The following is a 26390-nucleotide window of genomic DNA, read 5'->3' on the forward strand; positions in this document are numbered from 1 at the left end:
GCTTCTAATGACTGGATTCTCTCTGTTAAATTATCGAATTTTCTTTCCAGTACCTCACAAGCTTCTCTAATCTCTATTTGATTACTTTCCGAACTAGCAAAGCCTTTTTTTATGTCCTCTGAAATAGCAAGAATCATCTCCTCCATAGACTGACTAAATCTTGGATCGGGGTCCGGGGTTTGAGAAGGGAGGGGCTGATGGGTATTTCTGCCACAACTCCTACCTCCTGTAAGTCACCATCTTGCCTCAATATAAGATCCGAACCAACTTGTTTATCCACTTGGTGAGCCGAAATATTAGTCGAAGGGGGGGGGATCATTCATACCTCCCTCAACGGAGTCTGTATCGTTTCTAGTATCCTTAATCATATAAGTATCCATTTTTCCTTGACCAGGTATCAGCGCAATGTCTTCTGGCTTAGTCTTAAAATAAGCTCTTAACGAGGGCGCAGGTTTATTGTTATATTTCTTCCCTAGTTTTCCCTCACTTCCTCTTTTCTTGACTTTAAATAAACAATTCGATAAATCAGAAGTTTTGCCTTGGATCTTATCCTGTCCATCAATAACCTCCTTATCTCTTTTCTCCTCTTCCAAACTCCGCCTCCTCCCCTGCAAAATGTTAACAGAAGGCAAGGATGGGGACAAACTTTTTTTTGCACTGTCTCTAACCCCCAAAGCCTCCGCCACTTTACTTATCCCTCCTGTATTTAAAAGTGAAAAAGAGCGTGCTACCGCACTATCCCGGAACACTTTCCCAGGGGCTTTATTAATACTGAATTTTGTAATACTCCTGGCCTCCACCGCCCCGGCCACCTTACTTGTCTTTCCTTTTGTCGAGGGTGAAAACCGGCGTGTAGCTGCACTGTCTGGCTCCCGGGACTCCTTCCCGGGAGCCTTGCCGATACTGGCTCTGCCCGGATTCCCCCGAAGGGGAATCCTCGCTGAGCCCTTTCTTGCCCGGCGGAGCTCCAGCGCGGCTCGGCCCCAATGCCGGAGCCTCCCGCCGAGTGCCTCACCCGGAGCCTGGATTTGCCGGGTTTCCGAGTCTCGAGGGCTCCGAGAAGCCAAACGTGGAGTCGGGCGGCACATCCAGCCGATCCCTGCTGCTTACACGTGCCACGCCCCCAAGCGCGGTGAGAGTGCGTCTAGCGGGTTACGCCGCTACGCAACCCACCATGTCCCCTCTCTTGGACGCTGATCAGTTGATGTTCTAGCTGAGGACTCATTATCAGACATGCACTTTGAGGGTGTATTTGCTACTTGAAGCTGTTTATGAGTTGCTCTTTCTGGATCAAACAGCTCTAAACTCACTGTTGGGCACACCACGGAATGCTGCTGCCTCAGCTGGAGCTCAGGCTTTGGAACATGAATGCTCCTTGGTTCTCCTTGGCGATGAACTTCCTTCTTTACCACCTGCCGAAGTTGAAGATTTCTTATCTTCAATTATCCCAGATTCAATTGGCGACTTTAAAACTGACTCTGACTTTTGAAATTCGGCTTTTCAATGCCACAGTTAATATTTTAAATTGTCCTTTCCATACTGCTTGTGTCTTTTAACTTGTCATACATATATATATATTGAGGAAGAATCTGTGTGTCAGTAAATTTCTTTACATTCATCTGGAAGTGTCCTGACCTTTTCTTGTGGTTACAAGAATCTGTGGTGATATATATATATATATGCTTTAAGATGAATTTTAGTAGCTTTTATATATTAAATTAGGCTTTGAACCACCTTTGAACTGACAATGGGAGGGTGTTGAGTAGCCATTTTAGCTATTGTTTTATAGGCGTTATTTTAGCAAACTAAACCTGCCGCTGTGCTCTTTAATCTAGATGTATTTTATATAGCTTTGTTATATCATTTTAACATTAGCCACTTTTGCAGTCTTGTTTTATTTTCTCCATCTAGCTGTTCTTCACCCAGGTCAGCACTGCGTCCTTAAACAAGACATTTCTTCCACTCTGTGCTTTCCTCAAGGCTGAAGTAAGATAGGTTGTAAGCAAAAGTGGAACACTTTGTCTCCAATGTTCACAGAAACATACATACTCTTATGTGGTGATCCTTTCTTGTTACATCATATATTTTAATATAAAAACAGTACTTTGGCCCATGTACGTTAGAGGGAGATTCCAGCCAGTTAACCACGACTGTATGCTGATCGCTTTGCTACAGCTGCTTATGTAGACTACAGGCCTCTTGCTCAGGTAGGAGGGATGATGTCTTCCCAGGGGGAACCTGAAAGGCAGAATTAGAGCTTAACATGCTGTGCTCTAACAGCTTAGGTAGGAAATATCCCTACAAACCATAGTGACAGTATGATAGCGTTATTCTTGTGTTTTACTCTCCTTGTCACAATTTTAGTCTTATTGTGCTTCATCGTCCTAGTTATTGTAGTACATGCTTTATTATCTAAGATGCAGTAACTTCAATAAAACCTTATTGAACTTTACTCTGCCTCTGATTGTCCTTGCCTATGTGAGTCTAATGTACCTGAGAGAAACGGATGAGATCTGAGGGACCATGATTCCCCTGAGGAGTCATGTATATCATGCGCCTGGTTGCCCCAATCATCCCTGCTCTTGGGTGGAGATGAGGCATTACTAGTTAGCCGGAACGAACCCGGATTAGGCCGACAGGTGTCACATGGTGCTGGATCAGACTCAGTCCCCTGCAGCACAAATGATTCTGCCGCCCGAATCCTGTAGTCTCATTAGGATAGTGAGAACCTACGTGACAAAACCAATCTATTTTTTGTTCTGTACTTTGTAACTTGTTTTATCATAACATACACATTTTGTTTGCATGATTGAATTGATATGAATGCATTTTGATAAATTGATTTACTGATTTATTGATTTGTAACTTTAACTACATTTGTTAATAATAATTAATGGTGTGTGGTCTGGACACCATACACTCTGCTGTTTTGACAGAGACCAATTGCTCGCTTGTAATCAAAGTTTTATGCAGATGTTAGCTCCTTTTAGACATTTTTGGTTGAAAACGTAAGGTCCATATGACCAATGGTGCAATCTGATAGATGACTACACTAGAATATTGAGGTATAAGAAAGTGCACTTGATCAACAGCAGGAAAATATACCCCCACATTATTTTCCTTACCTCATTTGTTTGACCACAAGCCATATACATTATTAGTAGCATATGTTAGGAGTGTATTTGAAAAGTGCAGTATCATACTAATTGAAATCTTGGTGCTAAAACAACATATTTTTATTACCCAACTCAGTGATACTCATTGTATTGACCCCAGGAGGACGAAATGCTGAGTGGGCCAGCAAGGATTGAAAACCTGTGACCATGAGGTCAAACATGGATTAATATACTTGATGAATTAATTCACTAGGAAACCAGACCCAGTCACAACTTTATTGAACCAGTAAATTCAAATGCTGATAATGAGGCTAATGAGCTGATTCTCACTGCTTAATGTCAATTAATTTAGCAAATAATTTGTTCTGTGTAGCGTCACTGGATTCCATTTAAAACATCACTCAGTGATACAGGAGATGCACTATTCAAAGCAATATGCTAATGTTGTTAATTTCAGTCACTAGGTGAGGTGAAATTGTGTTCAGCGATGTGTGTTAACTGCAATAGGTGTGAAGACCTGGTTTGGCCTGAGAACAATAAATCATTTTAGTTATCCATCATAGCTTTTATATAGTGTGTTAAACAGATACTTAGAAGCAGTAGATATTAATTTGGTGACATAACATTCTTCGTCATAATGTTCTTGGTACCTTAGAGTACATATATTGGTAAATAAACTATGTAGAATATAAATATCCTCCAACATCTAGTATGCCTCTGGTACAAGAATTCCATGCTCTATTTGCATAATTCTGTGGTAATCCAACAGATTAAACCCTCAGTACAATTTACATGTTTCTAAAACAATCTAAGAGCTTTACCACAGCAACACCTTTGTACATGGGTAGAGTCCAAACAGGAAGAGGGGTCGGTAGGTGTGTTATTCTGTAGAAAGTTGGCCTAGACGTTTAAGCACCTACCAACCAGAGATGTATGTAATTTTGCAATATTTTGTTTGGGAAATATAGATAAAATTCCTGAACATTTACAGGAAATCATGCATATTGCATGAAACGTGTTTTGCCCATCTGTCTTGTGGCAGTTACATACTTCATGAACATTTTGTAAAAAATTGTGTATGTTTGAAACCTCCAGATTTTTGCCTTTGCTGTTTTTGCTGGTTGTGGAACTCTGTACACTTTACTCCTGCTAACCAATAGTAAAGCACCTGTGCTCACCCTTTCAAAATAATGAAACTGACATACCACTAATCAGAATTTTTAACTGATCTAGTCACCACTATATGGTACCATAGTGTAGCCAGGGCCTGTAAGTCAAATGCCACCAGTGGACTGCAGCACTTATTGTGCCATTCTCTACAGTGAAAGTGTAAACAAGATTACAGGTCTGCCACCTTTAACCCCAAGGTTTTGTCCCCCCCTTAGCTGGTGGTAAAATGCACTCCTCCTAATAAATGCTGAAATCTGGGGATTACAACCCTTTTTTCTTTACCCCGCTCTTTGCTATGGGAGACTGTGACCAACCTGCCAAGCCAATCCAATGAATGTGCATCACCAATTGGCCAATGATTCAAGTTGCCCCTGCTATGTTCTTCCTGCAGAGGCAAATCAAATTCAGTATGACATCATGCAGAAGGTATCCAGCCACCTGGGGATCTTTTTGTCTACACCCTGCAGGCTTGTCCCATGGGAAGAATCTGAGCTCCAAAAAAGAATTTATGATCCGCAATGTTAGAAATGGGGTCTCTAGTTGGCAATCAGTTTACAACCTGTCCAAGTAGGGACTCTCAATCTAGTCAGGGTAAGGGAGTCACACACCTTAGATAACCCCTGCTCACCCCCTTGGGTAGCTTGGTTCAAGCAGTCAGGCTTACCTCAGAGGCAATGTGTAAAGTATTTGTATACATATGCACAGTAAACATAGTGATAACACCACAAAAGCTCTCAAAACCAATTTAGAAAAGTAGCCAATATTCATCTCCGATAAATGACCAAAATGACAGAAAATCCAACATACACAAGTAGAGGTATCACTTTTAAAGTTTTAACAGATTTTAATCCTGAAGAATCAATGGCTGTATCCTTTTAAGAAACAGTACCTTGGATGTGTCAAAAGCAAAGGAGGAGATGTGCCGGAAAAGCAAGCAATGTGTTGATTCTTTTCCAATCGGATGGGCAATGCATTGATTCCTTTCCCCCAAGTTGGCGATGCGTTCATTCTTTTCCTCGCAGGAACGAGGATGCATGGAATCCTTACGGTGGTGCAGCGTTGATGAAGAAAATGAAGGACAGGGGTGATGCGTGGAAAATCCAGATGCATGGCAAAGATGAATATACGCTGAAGCAAGAGATGTGTCAAATCCCCAGTTGTGAGAATGGTTCTGCATCGATTTTTTAGCTGGGGTACAGACACTGTGTAACATTTTCTGTCTCAATGGCCCGGTGCGTGGATTTTTCCTCAGGTCATCATCTTCCACTTCCAGGGGCCCAGGGACTGGGTTTGACACGACTTGGCAAGTCAGGACTCTCAGCAGAAGAGCCCAGGCACTGGCAGATGGCACTGCAGGAGGCAAGCTCAGTTCAAACCCTTGAAGAACCTTGGAAAGCAGGATATAAAAAGTTGAGTCCAGTTTATTTACTCCCAGGACATAAGCAGCAAGCAGCAGACCAGCACAGCAAATTTGCAGTTCCTTCAACATCATCCAGCTCTTCTCCCCGATGAATGTTTGAAGTAGGCAGACTTCAAAGGAAAGTCTTTGTAGTGCACAAGTCTCTGTCTTTCCTGTCCTGGACTCAATTCACTCCAGGGGGTTGGAGACTGCTTTGTGTAAGGACAGGCACAGCCCTATTCAGGTGCAGGTGTCAGCTCCTTCCACCTCTCTAGCCCTGGAAGACCCATCAGGATATGCAAGCCACACCTTAGCTCCCTTTGTGTCACTGTCTAGAGTGAAGTCTCAAAAGCCCAACTGTCATCCTGACCCAGATGTGTATTCCACAGTTAGACAGAGGCACAAAATGGTTAAACAAGAAAATTCCCATTTTCTAAAAGTGGCATTTTGAAACTTGCAATTTAAAAGCCAACTTCACAAAAAGATGTATTTTTAAATTGTGAGTTCAAAGACCCCAGACTCCATATCACTATCACCTTCCAATGAGAAATTACACTTAAAAGACATTTCAAGGCAATTTCCCCATTAACCTATAGGAGAGACAGGTCTTGCGATAGTGAAAAACAGAACATGTAATACACACCAATACCTGTACTACCTTTTAAATACACTGCACCCTGCCCATAGGGCTCCCTTGGGCCTACTTTAGGGGTGATGTACATGTAGTAAAAGTGAGGATTTGGGCCTGGCAAGAGGGTACACTTGCCAGGCCAAACTGGCAGTTGCAAACTGCCCACACAGACACTGCAGTGGCAGGTCTGAGACTGTTTACAGGGCTACTCGTGGGTGGCACAATCAGTGCTGCATGCTCACTAGTAGCACTTGATTTACATGCCCTGGGCACACATGGTGCACTGTACTAGGGACTTCTTAATAATCCAAATATGCCAATCATGGCTATACCAATTACCAGTCAAACAGACAAAGAGCACTTGCACGTTAGCACTGGTCAGCAGTAGTAAAGTGCCCACAGGCCTAAAGCCAGCAAAAACTGAGTCCAGCACAGGATCAAAACAGGAGGTCAGAAGCCATACACCTGATTTTTTTGTGTTTTTACACTGTGCTAAATGGAGAAGATATGCGTAATATGCAGTTATCCAAATACCAAAGCCTTCTTGGAGTTACATTGATTATACCTGTTCCTTACTGTCCACTTTTATTTCCTCTCTTTCTCAGTACCAATCTAAATTGCAAGTTCATTATTTATCTAAAGAATCAGACATTGGTCTACTCTCTCATCATCTTTCTGTCACTAGAAATATGTATTTATATCGAACATGTGCAGCTTCACTATAATCATAAATTGTCCTCGTTTTCATGTTTACTTCCACCTTCTCATATTAATGGTATCATGGTTGATCATAGCACACATTTACCTGCATATTCTCCCTATAGATTACATAGGTGTCCTATACTTTTTAATCCCAGTGTGAGTGACAGAGAGAGAAAGCGAGAGGGAGAGAGAGGGAGAGAGAGAGAGAGATAGAGTGTGTGTGTGTGTGGGTGTAATTTGCAGGTGAGTGACAGAGAGAGAGCGAGAGTGTGTGTGTGTGTGTGTGTGCTCGCACGTGTGTGTTTGAGAGAGAGAGGGAGAGAGAGTGAGCGTGTGTGTGCGTGTAATTTGCTAGTGAGAGAGAGAGTGTGTGTGTGTGTGTGTGTGTGTGTGAGAGAGAGAGAGAGAGAGAGAGAGAGAGAGATTTGCAGGTGGTCCCAGAACTCTTATTTGTGGCTCAATGTGTGCCTCAATTAAATTTCACCTCTAGATATGTCACTAATCAAATCACAAGAACACGTCAAAAATAGACCCTTAATATATTCTTAAATCCACTTATGTACCTCTTCGCAGCACATCTTCCAAGTATTACTCACGTCAATCAGGTATTTAATATTTACGCTTGAACGTGTGTCAGAAACGTGATTCAGCACATAATTACATCTGACAATCTGTTTGCCAAGAGCTCAGTGAGTTGAAATCTACGTAACCTGTTCCTTTCTTGTCACTAGCTAGAGGTGCCAGCCAGGTGCACAATAATACAATTTTACCTGAAAGTATTGCAGCTTGGTTACTTACTGGGGCTGTTAAGTAGCCGTGACCTCCGGCAGTGATAGGCCACCTCCTGCTCACAGTACTCTGCACTGTTTATCATGGCGTCCAGCTGCTGCCTGCTGCTGCCGTAGTTGAAGGACATGGAGTATGGGCGCTCGGTGGTATACCCTTGAACACTGGTGAGCTCTGTTTTATTGTGGCCCATCACAGTCCATATCTTATCTTCTGCAAAAGCGAAAGTACTAGAGTTAGAAAATAAATGATAAACATGGAGGGGAGATGCAGAAATATTCACGGTCGTGTTTCAGTGGTGTTTGCACAACTAAAAGACAGGCTTAACATGGTAGCTAAGGGTTGAGGTGCTTCAAAACAATCCTAACTTCACAAGTAAATATGTTTAGTTTAACGTCCAGTCTTAACGGCTCGCTAAAAAAATGACACAATAACACTTTTTTGATAATTTAATAACAAGTGATCCAGACAGCGCTTCTCTGTATGAAAGTCAAATATTTTTGAGGAGACAATCATAGCACCTGTGAAAGTTCGCTTGTACGATTCGAAAAGCACGTGTTGGGCATCTCAGGGTTGGAACTGGCAGATGTCCTTACAGTTCTTCTAGAACAATAAATTGTTCAGCTTTCGCATGAAGTATGGACATCTTAACAGCCACGTAGTTAAAGAAGAAATACTTTCCCAGTGCTGGTCAACTTAGGGGCCCATTATGAGTGATGCCGTATTCGGCCCACAATGTCCTACCATTAGAATTACCAATAACACAGGTATCGCTAATTCCCAGAGGTGGGTGGGCTTACTACGATAAATGACATCAGTCTTTGCTCACAGATTACTGTAATATGTTTTCTCATTTCTTTTGCAGGTGTCAACTGAGCCGTTTCCCCTGCCTTGAGCGTTGGAAAATATCTGGGTGTCAAACGCTTACTTGTGGTCAGTGGGCGAAGTGCATTAAAAAATGATGGGAATTGTGAAGCTGCATGCTTCTCAGTGAGAATGAGAACAGCATTAAGGGTGTGGCTAAAAAAACAAAATATTCTGTAAGCTTTTTTGATCTTTCATCATCAGCTAGCTACAAATAAATAATATGCGGCTTAAATGCAAAATATATTTTAAAAATGTGTTACTAAGTGGGAAATGCACCATAATAGATTATGAAACTTCTATTACTTAATGCACTATAGAGGTCTCTGTGAGAGACATAGAATTAAATTGTAGTTGGTACAGTGGAGAATAGCGAATTGTGTATTTTTAGATCTAAGAAGTTAAAGCTGGGTGAATGTGTAAGTCATTATTTTAAACTTTCAATATGCACAGTACCATACAGACAGCTACAAAATGCACAAAAACGTTTAAGATAAAATGGTGTTCAAAAATATTGATTTTAGAAATACCCAGACTGTGTGTAATGCATTTTTGTGTCCATAATTGTCCCTTCAGCTCCTCGTCAGCGGTAGAAAGTGCTATATATATACAATTTAAATTAAAAGCATGCACTTCACAGCTCAGTTGTTATCTCTTTGTACTACCACAAAAAAAAAATACATCTTTGTCATCACAAAGCTATGAGGGATTTGATCAATTAACCCCTCGGGTGCCTCAGACATAACAGTTATGTCCTGGGCAGCACCGCTCAAGTGCCCAGTACGTAACCGTTACATCCGAGTAGGGGCCCTCAGGGGAAGCTCTAGCGCTCCCCCAGGGGGCCTCGCACCCCCTTCCCCTGGGCAGGGATGGAAGGGGAATCTCTGCCCCTTCCACCCTGACCCCCGTGGTGTCTGATGACATCAGCACGTGATCACGCTGACCTCATCAGAGGCCTACCACTGCGCACTGGAAGCTCAGCCTTCCAGCGCAGATCGGAGTAGAAATACAAAAGCATTTCTCCTCCGATCAAATGGAGGGGCCGAGAGAGGCATCAAAGGAAAGGAAAGGCCTTTTCTTTCCTTTGATGTCTCTCTCTGCATTTCTGCTACCCCATCGTGATGTGATGGGCAGCAGAAATGCCCACTAGCCACCAGGGAGATTTTTGTTGTTGTTGTTTAGTATTGAATAAGGGCAGTGGCCCCTTGGGCAAGGGCCGCTCCCCAGGGGGGCTATTTATTTTTAGGCCATTTGTGCCCCCCCCCCCCGGGGGCAGATCAGCCTATTATAATTAGGGATAATTTTTATTTGTTTTCATATGTGGAGAGCAACCCCTTAGGCAAAGGTCGCTCCCCTGGGGGCAAAATTACTTTTAGGCCTTTCCTGCTCCCCTTGGGGGCAGGTCAGACTATTTTTATTAGGCCGAAACCACTAGACACCAGGGAATTATTTTTAAATGTATATTTATTTATAAGGAGAGCAAAATATTTTTAGGTCTTTTGTGCCCCCCGGGCACAGATCGGCCTATTATAATTAGACTGATCTGCGCCCGGGGCGGGGGGCAGAAACCCCTAGACACCAGGGATATATATATTATTTTTTTGCTTACTTTATTTTTTTATATATGGGGAGCAACCCCTCAGGCAAGGGTCGCTCCCCTGGGGGGGGGGTAACTTGTTGTAGGCCATTTCACCTCCCCTTAGGGGCAGATCGGCCTATTATAATTAGGCTGATCTGCCCCCAGGGGGCAGAAAACCCTAGGCACCAGGGATTGTTTTTTTGTTTATTTTATTTTTTTATATGTGGGGAACAACCCCTTAGGCAAGGGTTGCTCCCCTGGGGGGCAAATTGTCTTTAGGCCATTTCTGCCTCCCTTTGGGGGGGCAGAAACCACTTAGGCACCAGGAATTGGTGTGTGTGTATGTGTGTGTTTTGGTTTTGGGGGCAGCCCCTTGGGCAAGGGTCGCTTCCTATCGGGGAACATTACAGTTGGCCATATCTGCTGCCCCTGGGGGCAGATCGGCCTATTTTTGGAAGGCCCATCTGCCCCCAAGGCGGGTAGAAAGCCCACCAGAGACCAGGGAATATTTTGATTTCAAATTAAGAGGTCGGGGTATGGCCATATCCCCACCGCAAATAAATGGGGCCAAAGTTGTTCTGCCCACAAATGGGCAGATGGGGCAATTACCCCCAATCCACACCCCAGGGGACAGGAAGTCTACTAAATGCCAGGGAATAAAAAAAGAAATATAGTGGGATGGTGGCTAACAACCAGTATGGGCCTGGTTATGCCCCTACCCCAACTGAAGAGGGTAACAGTCTTTCAGCTCTCCCCCCGCACTCTAAAACATCTTTATGACTATTTTGGGTTTTGGTTTTACATTTGGGCCATGAGAGCTTGGCTAACTCTCAAAATCATCCCACTTGGAATGGTGAGGGCTGCACTTTTTGGATTTTGGGACGCTGCCATGTAGTAAAATCCACAAGACCTAGTCACATCTGAAAACTAAAGATCTGGGTGATTCCAGGGTGGTGTGCTTCACATGCACCCCTCACCATGTTCTTACCCACAATGCCCTGCAAACCTCCAACTTTGCTGGAAATCACACATTTTTCCCACATTTTTGTGATGGAACCTTCCGGAATCTTCTACAGGAATCCACAAAATTCCCTACCACCCAGCATTGTCTCATCTATACCGACAAAAATTCTGCAGCAGTTGTCAGTCTAAAAAGTTTTTTTCAAACTGCCCTTTTGGACCTGGTTTGGTTCCTCCTCAATTTCGACATGTTTTTGGCTCTTCCCTGTCACAGGCACTTGGCCCACCTACACAATGAGGTATCATTTTTAACAGGAGACTGAGGGGAACGTTGTGTGGTAGGAAATTTCTCCCAGTGCAGTGATCCCACACAGATATGTGGGAAAAATTGGATTTTTTAGCTAAATATGAGGTTTGCTGAGGATTCTGGGTAAGAAAACATTGGGGGATCCAAGCAAGTCAAACCTCCCTGGAGTCCCTTGGGTGTCTAGTTTTCAGAAATGTTTGGGTTTGGCTGGTTTCCCTATATGGCTGCTGAGCCCAGCACCAACAACACAGGTCCCCTCCCCCACATAAACAGGTAGTTTAGTATTTGATAATTTTGATGTGTCCACATAGAGTTTTGGGCATTTCCTTTCGAGGGCACTAGGCCTATTCACACAAGTGAGGTACCATTTTAATTGGGAGTCTTGGGGGAACAATGGGTGGAAGGAAATTTGTAGCTCTTCTCAGATTCCAGAACTTTCTGTCACCGAAATGTGGTAAAAAAGTGTTATTTTGGCCAAATGTTGAGGTTTGCAAAGGATTCTGGGTAACAGAACCTGGTGAGAGCCCCGCAAGCCACCCCATCCTGGATTCCCCTAGGTGTCTACATTTAAAAAATGCACAGGTTTGGTAGTTTTCTTTAGGTGCCGGCTGAGCTAGAGGACAAAATCCACAGCTTGGCACTTTGCAAAAAACAGCTCTGTTTTCATTAGGAAAATGTGATGAGTCCATGTTGTGTTTTTGGGGCATTTCCTGTCATGTGCGCTAAGCCTACCCACACAAGTGAGGTACAATTTGTATCAGGAGACTTGAGGGAACACTGGGTAGAAGAAAATGTGAGGCTCCTCTCAGATTCCAGAACATTCTGTCACCGAAATGTGATGAAAAAATGTTTTTGGGCCAAATTCTGAGGTTTGCAAAGGATTCTGGGTAACATAACCTAGTTAGAGCCCCACAAGTCACCCATTTGAATTCCCCAGGTCTCTAATGTTCAAAACTTCCTAGGTCTGGTAGGTTTCCCTAGGTGCTGGCTGAGGTAGAGGCCAAAATCCACAGATAGGCACTCTGCAAAAAACAGGTCTGTTTTCTTTGGGAAAATGTGATGTATCCATGTTGCATTTCCTTTATTTGGGCATTAAACCTACCCATGCAAGAGAGGTACCATTTTCATCGGGAGACTTGGGGGAACACAGAGAAGCAGAACAAGTGTTATTGCCCCTTGTGTTTCCCTTTCTTTTTCCTTCCAAATGTAAGACAGTGTGTAAAAAATAAGTCTATTTGAGAAATGCCCTGTAATTCACATGCTAGTATTAGGACCCCAGAATTCAGAGATGTGCAAATAGCACTGCTTCTCAACACGTTATCTTGTACCCATTTTGTAAACACAAAGGTTTTCTTGAAACCTATTTTTCACTCTTTATATTTCACCAAATGAATGGCTGTATACCCGGTATAAAATGAAAACCCATTGCAAGGTGAAGCTCATTTATTGGCTCTGGGTACCTAGGGTTCTTGATGAACCTACAAGCCCTGTACATCCCCACAACCATAAGGGTCCAGCAGACATAACAGTAAGCTTTAAGAAATCTGACATCGCAGTAAAAAGTTACAGTGTAAAATGTGAAAAAAAATGGTTTTTTTTACCCCATGTTCAAGATTTTTTCATTTCAGCTGTTATTTTCTGTAGGTAAACCTTGTAGGATCTACACAAATGACCAATTGCTGAATTCCGAATTTTGCCTACATTTCAGCAATGTTTAGCTTTCCGGGATCCAGCATTGGTTTCACATCCATTTCTGTCACTAACTGGAAGAAGGCTAAAAGCACAAAAAATAGTAAAAATTAGGAATGTCCCATTAAAATGCCAAAATTGTGTTGAAAATATGGGTTTCTAATGTAAGTCTGCCTGTTCATGAAAGCTGGGAAGCTGGTGAGTTTGGCACTGCAAACCCTTTGCTGATGCATTTTTCAGGGAAAAAAACACAAGCCTTCTTCTGCAGCCCTTTGTTCCCATTTTCTTTTTTTTTTTTCAACTACATTTTTGATGTGTTTTGGCTAATTTCTTCAGGGGAACCCACAAACTCTGGGTACCTCTAGAAATCCTAGGATGTTGGAAAATAAGGATGGAAATTTGGCGTGGGTAGCTCATGTGGAAAAAATGTTATGAGGGCCTAAGCGCGAACTGCCCCAAATAGCCAAAAAAAAGGCCTGGCACCTGAGGGGGGAAAGTCCTGGCAGCAAAGGGGTTAAAGCCAGTGCCACTGTGGGCCTCATTTGTAGGGCCCCAGCTGTACAGTGAGCCACCGGAGCATAATTTTTTTACAAAGCCACCTTCCATGGCCTTGTAAATATGGACCCCTTTTCCGCATAACACTGTGTGAAAGTGGCATTCCATTGGTTTTGATTGGGGTGTTTGCATGCATCACCAATGGAACCTGAACGATTCTAATGCATTGCCAGATTTATAAGTCTGGGATTGTGTCAGAGTCCTATGACACCTCAGAGATGGTGTAAAAGTGACAGAACGGGGAGAAATATCTTTATTTCTCCCCGCTGTTTCCTCGTTCTAATGCAGCACACATAGAAAGAGGCTTTGCAATGAACACCCCATGAATGTTCACTCCCATTCTAGGGATACCAACACCACAGACTGGACAGTTTCCCACCCATGGGAATTCCTCACCATACAAATTTCTCCTGGCAGTTACTGTTCTGGGAAAACCAGCCTGTCCACCACCATGGTCTGGCCTGCACCTGTATCTCGCGGAGAAGTGGCAGGGACTCCGTCCACTGTGCTCTTTTGGAAGTGACTTCTACCACCCTCAGGGATCACCAGCTTACCATCTGGGCCACTTCCCAACTAAGAGATAGCAGAATCTCCTAATCTAGGTAATCCTCCCCCAGGGCAGCATTAGTCACTTCAGTGGAATGCCCAGAATTGCTAGCCTTTCTCCTGAGCATGAGGAATCCCTGTTTTTGGTTTGTGCCCTGACTGCTGACAGTCATAGCACCTACCCTCTTCAAAGGGTTTCTTTCCCCGTAGGTTCCCACTTTCCTGCTTGTCAGCAGTGTTGGGACGTATTCCCTTCTTCAGATATTTTGGGGCTCGAAAGAGTTCTTTTTTTAAGGCTCATTGATTCCCTCCTTTGCCTTCTCTGGGCCTACCCCATCTTTCTTGTAATCATCACCCTGGGATCTCTTGGATACATGGATGCATACACATTCAATGGCGGGTTTAGCTCTCTTGGTTAGAGAGCTTTGGATCTACTAGATGCTGGTGTAACAACTCTGAAGAACAGCTACTTATAATCTGTCCTTTGACCATGCAGTTAGAAATGCAAAACTACCTAAGCTAGATCTATTTCATAAAAACAGTGCTGAAGAGTACAATAAATTGTGTCTGTAATTTACCCTTGATCACACACTTTAAACCAACTCCCACTCTGCCTTTACTTCTTGCAAGTAATGAGTGTGCCTGATTTAAATTTTAAATTAGGTTTCTGCAATGTAAGCCAGAAAAAAAGTCTGAATCTTTGTTTCAGCTAGACTCTGCCAACACATCCCCATCCATGAAACATTGCTCTATCTGCCACCTAAGGCCTGAAATATCATCACGATAACAATGATTGGCAAGACCTACTTTTGGATTTTCTAACATTTCTTAATGGTATTTTTAAAAATGTACAAGGGGATAACTTTTTGTGTGAAAATGCACATTGTGCAATAGGATAATGCCACTACTTGGAGAAAGGTACGCCAAGGCTTGAATCAGGCTCAATCTGTGCCCAATGCTCTATCTCATCATGGGCAGAAGGAAAATGAGAATGCCACATTAACAGACTAATGGATGAAAAAAGTGTCTGAAAGCCCCTCCGTATATACGTGTATTATCCAAATCTGACTAATGCTAGCCTTAAACATGTTTTGTGGTTCAACTTCTGCATTCCTGACTTTCTTTTTACTTCCTATTATACTCCCTGATTCATTGTAAACCATTAGTGGTGAGGGAGATTCACAGCTCCCATTTCCAACCAGTTTCTTGAGTCTTCTAATGGCCTAACACATACAAGGGTATAGATAATCAAGGTCAGAGCTATCTGCTAAACCTCCTCCCACTTCTTAGTTGTTGGGCCAGTTTGTCAAGGACCCACAACCTTCTTTCAAAAACAAAACTTGCCATGGTCATGCGCTGTAGGCCAAAAGAAACCAAAATACAGAACGACACAGCAGAACTGCACAAAGTTGACTCTGATTGCCTTTTCAAACTGCATGGGCGCACAAATACCCTAGGAAGTTATGACAATCTAGTAAAACGAAAAATGCCCTGCTATTGTTACTGAATTCAATTTCTTTGACCTGATATTTTGTTGACCATTTCAGAGGCTGCGCCAGAACTGAAAGAGTGAACACCACAACAAGGAACTTGTTATTCACAGCTTTCACTGGACAGATATTTCAGGACCAGATTAGCAGAAACATACATAAAGGAGTTTTGACAGGTGCACATTTTGAAAATATGCAGCAATTGCTTCCAATCTTAGCTCATAATAAAAAACCCAGTTAAATGTTAAAAAGTAAGACTGACTGTTGCTGCTTGTCGTTCAAAATGTATCTGTAATGGTCACAAATGACTACTCATACATCAGGTTGAACATTCACTGGTAGAGGTGGGGTATGGTAAATTTGAGTACTGGACTAGGACCTGTCTTGAGGTTCCATGTAAGCCTGTCTTTGCTTTGCAAGTATTGTCGATCGCTGTTTAGGAAGGCAAATCTTATAACCGTGAAGTTTCACTAAATTAGGAGGCAGTTGTTAAGGCATTAAGGCCCATATTTATAGGAAAATGATGGAGCGCGATGCTGTGCCAAAATATGCAGCACTGCGCTCCGTCATTTTCACAATGCTGGAATGTGCCTTATTTAATACAGTGCACCCCTGTGTTGCCCCCTGCGCTGGCGCTAAATTTAGCTGCGAGCGCCAAAGCAGGCACCCTTGCACCATTGTGTAAGGAAGTCTGTGTTGAGGGTTGTGATTGTTTATGTGCGGAAAGGTGTCTCTTCCTGCACATAAACAATCACTAATGGTGATTTGGCACTTCTGAGTGTGCTGCAGAATGCCATTGTTTATGTGCGGTAAGGGACAACTTCCTGCACTTAAACAATCATTTCGGGTATTTTGCTCTTTCTAGGCTGCTGCAGAATGCAGCACAAATAGAAAAAGCAAAAAACAAGGAGGAATAAAGGTATTCCTCCTTGTTGTGCTTTGCTAACGTCACTCCTGGGGTGGCATTAAAATTTTGACACTGCCTCAGGTTTACGAAAACTCATAAATTGGAGGCAGCGTCAAAATGCAATGGGTGTTGCTGTGGCATGTCCAAAGCCACACCAATTGCACACCCCTTCGACGCAAAGGGCTGCGTTTGAAGGGGTTGTATTTACAAGGTGGCGTTAAGCCACAAAAAGTGGCTTAACCCCACCTTGTAAATACGGCACAGGGCATAGCGCCATAGAAGCGTCACGAAAAGTGACACCTTTGTGGCACTAGAGGCTCATATATGCCCCTAAGAATGCAAAGGAAGCTTACTCAATCAATCACACAGAGGACTCAAATGAGTGAATTAATGTTTGATTATCTAGGAAGGTGCAACTTCCAGTCAGAAAAACGAATAACGCATCAGAAGCATTCATGAGGATGGCAAACAGTCCCTTGCTGACAAAATAGCAATGGATGAGAATGATCCCGATAGGACAACTGTGATAAAGGGTATGAGAGGGAGCTGTCATCCAGCTTTTCTAAATCAAGAGTCCCAAAGCAGCTCCTACCAGCACTCCTCAACCAAGGCCATCCAAAGAAACACAATCACCATGGGTCCTGTGACGCCATGTTTGCCAGACCCTAGTTATTGGACAAAAAGATTGCGAGGGATTTCTTTCATAAAAGTAGCGGGACACTACTCTCTTCAAGTACAAAAAACTGCTGTTCCATCGTGTTTTGCAATGAATGTGACAGTGACGTTGACTTAAAAATATGCTTAGGGTTCAAGAGCATGACTCTGATCCTGGGGCAATTCACTTCAAATACTCTAATGAACAGAGGCTTTCAAAAAGGTTTGATAGGCATGTGTCATAGAGGTAGCATAATTACTGTAATTGGCAACATTTTACTTAACACTTTTTGTATGAAATACCCTCATTAAACTGAATGGCATAATTGGGATCGCTTGGGTAAAAAATAAAAAAATCATTTTTTAGGAGAGAACATAGAACAAAATAAATGGGCAGAATGCAAGTGCCTCTTGTTTGTAGTACTTCTGTTTTTGTCTCTTTTTTTGTGTGCACTGCATTCTCTGATAAATATTGAACAGGAGGACACATTTCACACAAAGAAAAGCTAAATTAAAAATTTACGTTTCACATAATTACCTATAATTTTTCAGAAACTTGACATATTTTGCATAAGGAAATTTCACAAATTTGGCACACCATTATTTATTTGACTTCTGTAAATGACAAAATATTCCAGGTTTTTGAAAAAGGGACAGGAGAGGAATAGAAGATAAATGTATTTAATCAGGGAAACCTCGTTTGTTTTGGGAAGTAGAAGCTTAACCTACAAAAGGCCAGAAATAAACATGGGTTGGTCTTCTAGTTCAGTGGCTGGAAGGGTATTCAAATAGAGTGCTTCCAGTGGTGGCACTGAACACTGCAGGCACAATGAGACGGAAAAGCATGGAAAGGGTTGTTTCACCAGTATGTTATAGGAAGAAGGACTGGAATCCAGATTGGAGGGCTAGGGGATAAAGGCAAACAATCAAAGCATTTTAGCAGCACTGCCTTCTCTCTACTGGAATACTGCCTCAGATCCGTCAAGTTGTCTTCCATCACCTAGGACTGGCTGCCAGGGAGCCTGAACAAAGGATCTAATTTCTTCTTCTTTCAGATGCTAATGTATCATAAAATAGAGGCTCAGGAGAGGAAATTGTGTTTGTTGTCACAGCTATGATTCTTAATTGTGCCTACACAAGCAAACCAACTTATTTTTCCCATACAAGGAGAAAGCAGAGCTGGGGAAGTAGACACTTTAAGGCTCATATTTATGGATGGTTAGTGTCACTTTAGGGCTATTTATTTGGCGATAAAATGGTGCTAACCAAACTCCGTATTTATATTATGACGCTAGACCCGTCTACCCTAAAAATATTGGAGTTAGCCCCATTTTTAGGATGCGCAAACCCACCTTGCGCCAATGTGATGCAAGGTGGGCGTTCCCGTCCTAAACATGGCGCTAGCTCCCCAGCGCCATAATTACCTCTTGGTACACAAACAACACGCGTGTGGGAGGAGACCTGAATAATGCCGCTAGGCCCGCTTAGCACCATTATTTGACGCCTGGGTCAGATCACGATTTAGAGTGAAGGTAGGCCCATTTCCATGGTGAAACACCATGGAATGGGCACAAAGATGCCCACCCCAAGCCCCAGCAACACCACCACCCACAACACAGGGACACTACAGGAGGGGAGACCCAATCCCAGGTAAGTTTAGGTGAGTATATTTTATACTTTTTTAAAGTGCTATTGGGTGGCCTTTACTTGGCTGGCAATGGGTATCTTGGGCTTGCCCAGATGACAATGGTCCCCTGTAATGGGCATTGGGGTGGTGGAACTGACTCCTATCTAAACTTAGATAGGAGTAATTTTTTGGCTGTTTGTGCGTCAGTAAATGATGCTAGGCTGACTAGCGGCTAACCAGCCTGATGTCATTTCTGACCCACAAGTGCCATTCCCCCTAATGGCATACCCGCTGGCTAGCGTCCTTTTTTTATGCTAGCCTTTCCTTAGCGTCATTGTACATCATTTCATAAATATGGCGCACAGATGACTTTAAGGAATAGCGTTAGCCAGCGTCAAGAAAAATTCCGCACAACTGCATTAGCCCAGTTGTGCACCATTTTTCATAAATGTGCCCCTCATTGTCTTCTTGTCTCTGGAAGTCCACGCATAGCTTCTCAGCCATTGAAGAATCAAGACTTAGCTCAGTGACTTAAGGAACGGAAGAGGCAATGGTGGAAGGTGGGCGATTGAACAATGGCGAACAATGAATAGCACTCAGTGTTTCATATCATGGTTATAAAAACCCAAATAATTTTTAACAACACCCAGACAAAACACATTCAGTCTTGTCACAACAATAAATAGCAAGATGGTAAACTCCAAGTCACACTAAGAAACACAAGGCCTGGGATGGCAACACTTGTGTCACCTCGAGCAATTCTTGCTAAATGATAAGGGCATAATGTATGAAGCTTGGCAGCAAGGCGTGCTGCAAATAAATAAGGGCCAAAATGACTATATTCTTGCTGAAAGTAACTTGTTTTGGGGTATTTGATACATGTGCGGAAGTGGCTTTTTTAAACTGAATCTGTAAAGGGCAGCACTCCGACCAATTAGATAGTTTGCATTGTCCTACCTGATGTAAAAAAACAATAGCAAATAATTCTAATTTACACTGTGAACACCTGTTGTTTTGAATGGGAGCTCAGCAACGTCGACACAAGAGCTGAAGGAGCACACAGTTTGTCTAAGTGGCACTTTTATTATCGTAAACCAGTTATACCCATACATATATTATTGCCCTGTACGGCTTTCAAAATCTTAAGGGTAGCATCAGTGCTTAATTTGTACATAAAAAGGTGCCAGTGCCCAAAGCCCTCCTCTTAAACAGGCGACTGCTGCAATTAAATGTGTGAACACAGAATACTGAGGTGGCGTAATCCTGAAGCCATCTCAGGCCTTTTCAATCCATATAAAGCCACTCCCTGCCCCCCTTCAGCTCACTCTTGCAGCTTTCTACTTTCTCCCTTTGTGAGGCTTTTTCATTTTTCCCTTCCGCCGTCTTTCTCACATGTTTCTTTTGCTCGCACCAAATGCTTGAGGCAGAAGAATAAGCCCCGGCCCTCAAAAATAAGGGCCGGTGCTCAGCACAAATTAAGCACTGGGTGGCATACATACAACCATTATTTATTAAGAAAAGTCTTCTCACTGTCAATGCCGCATCTGGATTTGACTCAGCTCTGAAAATAATGAGTTAGGGGTCCCTTATGTTTTAATACTTATGAAAAGATTCTGTTATAATTTATATTTTTGTTTTTAGCAACACAATTTTAATATAATCAATTTTAACTGTGTATTTTATTATATTTTAGTATTTTTGTCAGTAGCAATAACATGCATTGTTATTATTTTATGGACAACTTTGTTTACTAAACCTATTTGATGATGATGGTACATAAATATTACCACTGACTTCTTTTCACCTTGGATGACAAGAGTATTGGTGAAGAAAATAACGTAAACGTTCTTATAGTTGTTGTGCATGAATATATTATGTGTACAGTTTCAGTATACCTCACATTAGGAAATATTTTTCCATTAATAATTTCTGGTTTCAGGGAGGATCTGCCCAGTGATCACTCTTAGCGCCTCTCTTTACCAGTCAATGTTCAGTGATCTAATGTCAATCGTGGGCATGTCGTCCTTAAGTCACGAAGACCAGTTTATCAGATGCTGTGAAGTGGTCCTGGCAACACGTTTGTGTTGGAAGGTGGGTCATTAGTTGGTGGCCTGCACAAGAAATTGGTACGCACACAACTACCACTGGGAACCACAAATCCCATTGTAGCGCTTAACTCTCATAGGGTAGCGTTGCAGAGCAGTCCAAGGTTTACTCAAGGGAGGTGGTGTGGGCTAGTAATCCCCATTCCTGAGCACACAAGCATGACACTCAATAAATGACTACCCAGTCTGTGCTTTTTCTTTTGATAAAGTAAGAGTACATTTATTACACACACACTACTCAATACTGTGCAACAATTTACAAATATACACAAATTGAGGGAATTACCATTGGATGACCTTGTTTAATCTCTCATGGCTTCCCCTAGGGGAAATTTAATCCAACAATTTACATGGCAAACAAAATCCCTGGTATCCCAAAGCAACATTTGCCTGTAATGTAGAATAAGAGCACCAAATCTGGCAAATAAGCACATCTACTGTGCAAGAGAGTGGTTATCAGTCGCATTACGCAAATCAACATTACAAGTATTATTTAGAGACCGGATTGAATACTTTAAAAAGTGAAGACTACTTCTGGATTACTTTTAGATTACTGTTAGATTACTTCTTGATTACCCTGGATTAACCTGGTGTAACATCATACCCTTGATTAATCTGGTGTAATACCATCCTACACCCCTAGAGGGTGCAGTCCCACAAACAAACAAAGAACAAAAGTTCTAAGAGGCTTGTGCTTAACCCTTGAGGGGGTATGATTCTTTTATAAAGTTCTAATCAAGGTCTTCAAAACACGAGATTGAAATGTAATTACTTTAAAATACTTAATCGCTGACATTGGTCACCCGCCAAACTTTACTCTGCCAAACGTAGCCCAAATTCCAATTGTTGGAGATGTCAGCAAATCTTTAGCGACACTGTGCATGTCTTATGGGAATGCCCTGAGATTCATCCTTTCTAGACACAAATAGTAAGCTATTTGAGGACATTATTACCTAATATTGTCTCTCTTTCACCCCGATGTACTTATTACATGATACCTCTAATCTAAAAAGGATCTCTCCGCGGGTATTCCGATGGATATCTACAGCTCTTAGTCTGGCTCAAGTTAACATATTACGTTTTTGGTAATCTAGGGCCATATGTACGAACACCTTTTCCCATAGACACAGAATGGGTAAAAACCTTTGCTACATCTGGCCCCTAATGTTTTACCAACGATTCAATCTTGGTTGCAAGACATGTTTGAAGTTGCATAATTTGAAAGAGTGATATACAAACTGAATGATAATTTAACTAAATTTGATTCTATTTGTGGTTCTTTTTTTAGAACAGTTGTATTTCTCTTTTTGTGAATCTTCTCATGTTGTTGTGTTTTATGACAACCTTTTGAATTTTTCCTTTTCATGGAATGTAGTGAACAAACTGATACATAATTTTCTTAAAATTTGATAGAGTATTATTCTTTACCTCTCCAAAATTATTTGAGCAGGATTTTTCCCTCTTTTTCCTTAATAATTACATATTGTGTCCTCTTTTTTCCTTTCTATTATTCAGTATGGGACGATTATGGAAATTCATTATCGGTACACTTATGTTTTAATTATTCGGTGTGTTTTTATTTTAGTTATTTTTTTTTATATATCTGTTTTCAAAAATGTAATAAAGGATTGAAACACAAATAAACAACATATCAATACATCGTTGTATATAATCTATGCATTGGCGATAAAAAAATGTTTTCCTGCACTGGTTAGTCTAATGAGGGACTGACGCTGCTGAGACGGCAACAGGCAGCCAGGTTAACGGTGTCTGGAGCGTTGCTGTTTCCAAGGGCTGTCTTTGGCGTGTTTGTTCGCTCTGCATGTTCAGTCTATAATCTCTAACAGGCAGTTTAAGCAATGGCTCTCCAGCAGTTACTTAGCATTTACAGCGCATATTTCATCACTGCAAACTGGGCTCCCCTCTCTCCCCTCGTATTCCTTGGCAATTTAATTTCATTTGCCGTCGTTAAAGGGAAGGCGCATGATTATTTTACTACCTGAGCGAAGTCGATGTGAACGAGGATGGGCCCTGGCAGTGCTATCAGGTGCCAATCCATTACTCTGTCTGACCCAAAGTTAAGGCTGGCTCTTCAAGGAGGAAATGAAGCCGTTTTTCTTTGGAAGCAGTAAAACTGCTCACAGGAGCTACGGTGACAATACCCTAATTTCAAGGAAATACTCGAACTTTATGACAGAATCATTTTATTTAATGGGCCAATTTAAGGGAGATGATAGTCAACGCTCTCAATTCTGCGAGACAGATTTACACAGAAACGTTTCTTTCAACACGTGTAGCTTAAATGAAACCCGCCTTTCTCATCAGGCTCCGGTTTTTTCGCTGGCACTAAGACGTTTTATCATTTATATAATGTCTGCTGGGAGAAGCAAATTACTTTTGTTCTATTTTCTGTGTAGATCTGCAGTTCATTCTGCGTTTTGTCTTCTAGGCTTTCCATTTAGGAATGTAAAGCTAATCACAACTTTGAAGGGGCCCACGCTGCATCTGCTTTGACAGTAACAAATGTAGCAATGACATTATGTATTTTCTCAGAATGTTGAAAGGGCTGATGGGTTTATGATGATGAGTTTCTCCAAAGCAATCTGAAACAGATTCTGCAGTGCAGGTTATGTTACTTTGTATCTTGAACTTCTGGTATCTGCATGGCCTTGTGTTACTATGACCCCCACAGAATTGTGGAACTGCGTGAATGTGGGGTCCTGCGCTGGACTTCTGCTATTGATGTGACCCTCTGGTGATGTGGCGTCTGGAGACAGTGGTACAGCATGCATATAAGTTTCCTGTATTTTTGTGTTGTCCTTCTACTGTTGGTATTCCCCTGTGTTTTCATGACCTCTCATGCGCGTGATGTCACATTGAAGCGGGTATCCTGTATGGGAGTGTTTCATTCTGAAGTTAGTATTGCCCCGTGTTTTCATGGTCTCTGAAGTGTGTGGCACACCATGGGTGTGATTTTCCACTATTGGTATGCTACACTCCTGCTGTTGGTATTCTGTGTTTCCATGGACTCTGGTCCGTGTGGTACTGCTTGGATGATGGATTTCGGGTATTTTTGCGGACATTTTTTACGTTAGTATTGCCTTATGCTTTCATGAGTTTTGGTGTGTGATTCAGCGTATATGCGGGGTTCCTACATTTGCATAATGCACTGATGTGTTTTCATGGTCTCTGAAATGGGCGATACAGTGTAGATGTATCTCAACCCCCAGTATGTCCTATATTTATGAAGGTCTGCTATCAGTATGGCTTGTGTTGCTCTGATCGTTATGGAGATCGTGCTACGGCATGGATGTGGGTTTACTGTATTTGTGTGTTTCATTTGTGCTACTGATGTGACCTTGCAGTGCTGTGTTTTCTGCAGAGTGCGGCACAGTGTGGTAGGTTTCCTGTAATTTTGGATTACACTTCTGTTTCAGTGCTTCTGCTTCAGTGGCGCTTTCAAAGAGGAGAGGAGTAAAATATCAATCAGCATTGCACTTAAAGAGCATAGCAAGCAAGATAACCCTGAGGGGGTTCTTTAGGGCTGCTTGTTCTCACAAAAATGGTCAGCTAAATAGGGCTAACTAGTCCATTCCTCAGAACGATGTTCTGAAGAAGTTACCTTAAAAGCCAAGTGGTTTGCAGGCAGTTTTAATGTCTTGATGTATTCCCGCACAATAGAAATGTTTGAGTGAGGTGAACAACAATGCCTGTCTCATACAGTGTACTATTAATGGTTTCTCTGCCAGTTACTAGGCACTCAAAATGCACAGGCCAGTACATAAACTGCCACCAGACAAACTGACATCATACAGTAGGATGCTGTCATCTTGCATAAGAGCTGCTTACATATTTCTGCATGATATCAATAATGTCTTACTACTGACTAAAACATGGTGCGTTCAGTTAATCATATGATGCTATGTAGAACAGGCTACTGGGGATGATGCTGAAATATCTCAGTCTCAGCCCTAAACCTTGCATTTGAACAATTAGCAGCCTTTGTCCTCAAGCAATTGTAGGCAAAATGGGGGACCAATAGACATCATGTTATTAGAGGTAGCATAATCCGGCCTCTACTGCCATACTTTAATGCAAGTAGCATCCATCTGAAGTCATAAGGTACAGGCTTTCTTCAATTAAGTTAGATAGTAAGCTGCAAACTGTGTCAGACCAATGCAGATTGGAGGAGTCTGCAAACTTCATGCACATTTCTTAGAAGCAGAAGTCTCTATAACCATTCTGCAATTGCTATTATTTCTTTACCTGTATATTGGGCTTTTATTTGTTTACCAGGTCTCCTGCATTAGGTGCAAATATATTTTTCCAGACAAGACCTTCAAATTAAACATTTCAAAGGACCGAATCTCATATATTACTGGGTCTACTGACAACTTACTTGACACAGCAAGTCTTGAGGTTCAGGATCCAGGTGCAGAGGAGCACAGTTACATGGTCTGGAGGTTGAGAGGACAGAGGACGTCAGCACTCGCATGACACATTCAGGCGCAGGTCCTCCGCTATGGTGGAGGAGCGTCGCCCTCCTGCTGCCCCCCGCCGGCAGAAGCAGCTGAAAAACATTTACTACAAAATGCTAATGAACTAGGTTTATTATCATTTTGTAATAAATAGGCATGGCATTAGGGACGACGAGAACTGAGGGTGTGTGCACAGCACTCCCTCTCTGTGTGCATGTATGTTTGGCCAGCCATCTCGAGGCCGGCCATACATGCATGCGCAGTAGGCTCTCTCCAGCCTGGCAATACAGATCTGTGCTGGAGAGAGAAGGCACAGGCTCCCACTCTGCCTGGGAGAGCCCTGGCTGGGTTCTCTTGCCAATCAGAACGCTGCTTTGAGCAACATCAGGATTGGCTTCAGGGCAGCCTGGGAGCCTGTGCCTGCAGTACAGGAGAGGAGGGCGCGGCAGCTGCAGAGGTGAAGCAGGTAAGTGATTTAAATTGTTTTAATGCATTAATTTGCCCCCGCACCACTTCACCCCAACAAAGCCCCATGAACTGCTCCTGGACACATTACTGCATTTGACTGCAGACAAAGGAGGTCAAGAACAACTTACTGCATCTCTCAGTCTCAGGTGCAGATGGGCTCAAAAACGCAGCAGCCATGTCCAGACACCTACTTGACAGCAAAGGACAGCAACAACATACCTGATGTGGTCATGGGTAGGGAAGGCAAAAGCAGATGCTTTGATAGCTCTGTAAACTCCTCATTTTGCACTCAGCTCCCAACATCTTGTCCTCTTTTGCAGAGCCTCCATTAGGGAAGCCCATAAGGAACAGAGACAG

The 26390-nt window shown here is 42.5% G+C and overlaps 1 protein-coding gene across 2 annotated transcripts in view; it reads right to left on the bottom strand.

The window, feature by feature from the left end:
* LOC138285083 (contactin-associated protein-like 5) overlaps nucleotides 1-26390 on the bottom strand; it is a 1227365-nt gene that overhangs the window by 364383 nt on the left and 836592 nt on the right. For both annotated transcript variants that reach the window (XM_069224601.1, XM_069224602.1), the window contains exon 13: nucleotides 7817-8017. In XM_069224601.1, coding sequence (XP_069080702.1) covers nucleotides 7817-8017 — 201 coding nt within the window. The remainder of the gene's footprint in view (nucleotides 1-7816; nucleotides 8018-26390) is intronic.

The sequence above is a fragment of the Pleurodeles waltl genome, chromosome 3_1, assembly GCF_031143425.1.
Source record: "Pleurodeles waltl isolate 20211129_DDA chromosome 3_1, aPleWal1.hap1.20221129, whole genome shotgun sequence".
Taxonomy (NCBI): Eukaryota; Metazoa; Chordata; class Amphibia; order Caudata; family Salamandridae; genus Pleurodeles; species Pleurodeles waltl.